Source organism: Culicoides brevitarsis, unplaced genomic scaffold (genome assembly GCF_036172545.1).
Source record: "Culicoides brevitarsis isolate CSIRO-B50_1 unplaced genomic scaffold, AGI_CSIRO_Cbre_v1 contig_122, whole genome shotgun sequence".
Classification (NCBI taxonomy): domain Eukaryota; kingdom Metazoa; phylum Arthropoda; class Insecta; order Diptera; family Ceratopogonidae; genus Culicoides; species Culicoides brevitarsis.
Window position 1 is genome coordinate 1 of NW_026973506.1, and position 5,382 is coordinate 5,382.

At 37.0% G+C, this 5,382-nt stretch overlaps 1 protein-coding gene across 1 annotated transcript; it reads left to right on the top strand.

The window, feature by feature from the left end:
• Positions 1–223: 223 nt before the first annotated feature.
• On the top strand, positions 224–1,006 carry LOC134836669 (uncharacterized; the record flags this gene model as incomplete). Its single annotated transcript, XM_063851847.1, has 1 exon — positions 224–1,006. A coding segment is annotated over exon 1 (783 nt), but the record flags the coding sequence as incomplete, so codon positions are not given.
• Positions 1,007–5,382: the final 4,376 nt, after the last annotated feature.

Sequence of the window (5,382 nt, forward strand, 5' to 3'; positions counted from 1 at the left end):
AAGAACGGAACAAACACGACTAATTCAACCAATACTGTTTAACGAAAAAGTAACACTATCAAAGTATGTCAAGTATTTGGGCATCATTTTAGATCAAAAACTTAATTGGAATCAGCACTTAGATTACATTATTGATAGAGCGACAAAATCACTGTGGACTTGCAGAACAGCTATTGGCAACAATTGGGGATTATCACCGAAAATAGCCCTCTGGATGTATAAAATGATTATAAGACCTATGATTTCATATGCTGCTTCGGCTTGGTGGACAAAAACTGAAACAGAGTCAGCTAAAAGAAAACTGAGTAAACTTCAACGGCTAGCTCTCCTGATGGTAACTAGAGCCATGCGCAGTACTCCTACTTCAGCTCTAGAAAAATTGACGGGAACTCCTCCCCTTCATCTTTGGATACAATATGAGGCTATGAATGCAAATTACAGATTCATGATCAGTGAAAAACCAGAAATAGCAGAATTATTAGACAAACAAATTGAGGAAAGACTCAAATCAAACCACATACTTAGTATTAATCTATCAGATTCAATGACACCGAAATATGTGTTCGATAAGAAATTTATTGTGAAATTTCCAAAAAGAATACAATGGTCAGAAAATAACGTGACTTTTCCTCAAGACGCAACTATATGGTTCACGGACGGCTCAAAAATGGAGAATGCGGGTTGTGGAGCTTATGAACAGAACAATGATGTACAAATAAAATCCAGTCTTGGCGGGTTTGCAACAATTTTTCAGGCGGAAGTTTTGGCAATCGAGCTAGCGGCCCAGTACTGTCTAGAATCTAAGTACAGTAATAAAGACATTAACATACTGTCTGACAGCCAAGCAGCCCTAGAGGCCCTAAACGACAGTTGCATAACCTCAAAACTTGTGTTCGAGTGCAGGATATTTGTTAATGATTTGGCTTCCAGTAACAGAGTTACGTTAATGTGGGTGCCAGGACATTGCGGTATTGAGGGTAATGAAAAGGCTGACTCACTTGCCAGAGTAGGGGCTTCTGATAAGTCCTTCAATCCAGAACCTTCTGTCGGAATTTCATCCTCATCAGCCAGGAATGCAATCTTTAAATGGCTTATAGACCAATCGTCGGTGTACTGGGAGACTAGGAACATTGCCGAGCATTCTAGGCTATTTATACCCTCTTATTCTAGTAGACGTACTAAACAACTCATGAATATGTCAATTAAAGGGATCAGGCTAATTTCGGCTTTTCTTTCCGGACACGCCAAAGTTCAAAGCCATCTTCACAGAATGGGCCTACGTGACTCAGATGCTTGCAGACTTTGCTGGGACTGCGAAGAGACCGCAATGCACTTATTATGTCGTTGTAGATGCTTGGAAAGAAAGAGATTAGATCATTTCGGTCGTGGTCTACTAGATCCAACGGATTTGCTTGAGTTTGACCTTAATGTGATTTATGGTTTCCTGAGCTCTATATCCATTGTTTCAACGGAATACAGCTAGTGTAATATGGTGGAAAACATTAGCTCGAGACTGTTGACTTCGAAATCGAAAGCATAGTATAACACCACCTTGTTTATGATCGATAATACCATCAGCAATACACTTTGACATGTATGCCAGATGATACATCTTTCATATAAAATGTGAATTCACACATTTTTTAATATACTTTGCGTCCCTCATTCCTACGCATAATATGCTAGGCATCATGTCCATAGGACTTGACGTTGATATGCATATCGTACCGTAAGACAGACGACAAAGACACCTTACACTACAAACCTTACACTTTAATTCCATCATCGAATATTCTTTCATTTTATATATTGTGCATATAACAGATATTATATGACCAACACATAAGTAAAAAAATACCCAGAAACACCTATGAAAAAATTTCATATACCCTTATCAAGAACGTGAGCAGACAAGCCGCTCACATCCGTTCTTTATACTGATTTGCTTGGAGAACACCATTACTCCATAATATAGTTTTGTGAACATTGCAGACTTATGTGACGAAAAAAAAATTTTTTTTGCGGCAAAAAAGTTGTTCCATGAATGTCGTGTTGTCTCATGGGGAGGATGAATTCGGGAAGATTTTTGGAAAAAAGGTGACCGTTGGGAGCGCGGGAGCCGAAAAAGTGGTTTTTCCATATAGAGTGACTTTATATGGGAGTATGGTTTGGTCGCTTAACGCATGGTAGTCATTGTATACGGATTTGGCGTCACTTTTCGAGAAACGGATTTTTATTTGTGGACTGATTTGGGTGAAAATTTGTGTGTATGCTTCTTTTTGGATGTTAATGAAAATTGCCGAAAAAAATTTTGGAATTTTTCGCGGGAAGCCGGAAAACGGGACCCCTCATTTGATAGAACATGCCATCCGCTTAATATTGCCTATCAATGCATATGGAAAAATTTTCAAGTTTATTTTTTTTCGGGAAAAAAGTAGTTTTTGGAAATGTTTGTTGTTGGACATGAAAAATGGGGGCGTTCACGTGTTAGGGAACGCACAAGTATTTCGTAACGTATAAAAATGTAAAATGAGGAGTATGAAAATGTGAAATGAGGAGTATGAAAATGTAAAATGAGGAGTATGAAAATGTGAATTGAGGAGTATAAAAATGTAAAATGAGGAGTATGAAAATGTGAATTGAGGAGTATGAAAATGTGAATTGAGGAGTATGTGAATTGAGGAGTATGAAAATGTGAATTGAGGAGTATGAAAATGTGAATTGAGGAGTATGAAAATGTGAAATGAGGCGTATAAAAATGTAAAATGAGGAGTATGAAAATGTGAATTGAGGAGTATGAAAAATTTCAAAAAATCCTGAGTGATCCTGAGGAGGAGTATGAAAATGTAAAGGAGTGAGGAGAGGAGTATGAAAATGTGAATTGAGGAGTATAAAAATGTGAATTGAGGAGTATAAAAATGTAAAATGTGAAAATTGAGGAAAATGTGATGAAATGATGTGAATTGAGGAGTATGAAAATGTGAATTGAGGAGTATGAAAATGTGAATTGAGGGGTATGAAAATGTGAAATGAGGAGTATGAAAATGTAAAATGAGGAATATAAAAATGATGTGGAGAAGAGGGTATAAACCTCGATATAAGTGCGAAAATGGCATTTTATATGAAATAAAATTTTCAAAAATTTTTATCTCTCAGAAATTCCATTAGGTATCATGTGAAACTTGCAGAAATGTTAGTAATGATGCATAAAAGAGTATAAAATTAGTCGCAGGAAAAAATTTGTTGAGGAAGACATGAGGAAGGTCCTTAGAAGTTCGAAAATAGGGGTTTATATGAAATAAGATTTTCAAAAATTTTTATCTCTCAGAAATTCCATTAGGTATCATGTGAAACTTTGCAAAAATGTTAGTAATGATGCATAAAAGAGCGCAGCGGAAGTAACTAGCCAGCGCAGCGACCCAGCCTAGCGCAGCGATATATGCCTAGCGCAGCGACTTGGCCTAGCGCAGCGACTAGCCAGCGCAGCGAAAAAAAGCCGAGCGCAGCGGAAAAAGGCGGGGGGTAATAAAAAAAAATAAAATAAAAATTTGATAAAAAAAATAAAAATAATAAAATTTGATAATAAAAAAAAATAAAAAAAAGGAAGATTTTTGACGAAAAATAGCGGATTTTTGACGAAAAATAGCGGTTTTTTGACGAAAAATACTGAATTTTTAACAAAAAAAAAAAAAAAAAAAAAAAAAAAAAAAAAGGCGGATTTTTGACGAAAAATTACGGATTTTAGAATACTTTTACCCAGATTTCGAAGAAAAAATAGAACCACGCGGATTTTTAACAAAAAAAAAAAAAATGGCGGATTTACATACATAAGTAGCTTTTTTTACTTTTCCTCGCGTTCCTTGGACTCCATACCTACGCCTTTGTTACATACCTAGGATTTTTGTTGCATAAGTCGTTTTACTTGCTTTTCCTCGCGTTCCCTTGACTTGCATACTTCGCCTTTTGTTGCATACCTAGGATTTTTGTTGCATAAGTCGTTTTACTTGCTTTTCCTCGCGTTCCCTTGACTTGCATACTTCGCCTTTTGTTACATACCTAGGATTTTTGTTGCATAAGTCGTTTTACTTGCTTTTCCTCGCGTTCCCTTGACTTGCATACTTCGCCTTTTGTTGCATAAGTCGTTGACTTCATACCTACGCCTTTGAATTTACCTCCCCCGACTTATAACATTAGCGAGAATTTTTGACCAAGCGATAGCGCAGGTCATATCGGACACAAAAAATATTTGGCAAAAATTTGAGCGTCGACCACTTACTTGCTGCCAACGAGGAAAAAAAGTCGATGGGGGGCCAGTCGATAGATGTGTGGTCACATACCTCACTTCGGTCGGTATGTGACGCCTCAAGATATCGCAGAGTTCATCTCCAAAGACCTCACTAAATAATCCATCGGTAGTAGCGACGGGCGGTGTGTACAAAGGGCAGGGACGTAATCACTAACACCACCTTGTTTATGATCGATAATACCATCAGCAATACACTTTGACATGTATGCCAGATGATACATCTTTCATATAAAATGTGAATTCACACATTTTTTAATATACTTTGCGTCCCTCATTCCTACGCATAATATGCTAGGCATCATGTCCATAGGACTTGACGTTGATATGCATATCGTACCGTAAGACAGACGACAAAGACACCTTACACTACAAACCTTACACTTTAATTCCATCATCGAATATTCTTTCATTTTATATATTGTGCATATAACAGATATTATATGACCAACACATAAGTAAAAAAATACCCAGAAACACCTATGAAAAAATTTCATATACCCTTATCAAGAACGTGAGCAGACAAGCCGCTCACATCCGTTCTTTATACTGATTTGCTTGGAGAACACCATTACTCCATAATATAGTTTTGTGAACATTGCAGACTTATGTGACGAAAAAAAAATTTTTTTTGCGGCAAAAAAGTTGTTCCATGAATGTCGTGTTGTCTCATGGGGAGGATGAATTCGGGAAGATTTTTGGAAAAAAGGTGACCGTTGGGAGCGCGGGAGCCGAAAAAGTGGTTTTTCCATATAGAGTGACTTTATATGGGAGTATGGTTTGGTCGCTTAACGCATGGTAGTCATTGTATACGGATTTGGCGTCACTTTTCGAGAAACGGATTTTTATTTGTGGACTGATTTGGGTGAAAATTTGTGTGTATGCTTCTTTTTGGATGTTAATGAAAATTGCCGAAAAAAATTTTGGAATTTTTCGCGGGAAGCCGGAAAACGGGACCCCTCATTTGATAGAACATGCCATCCGCTTAATATTGCCTATCAATGCATATGGAAAAATTTTCAAGTTTATTTTTTTTCGGGAAAAAAGTAGTTTTTGGAAATGTTTGTTGTTGGACATGA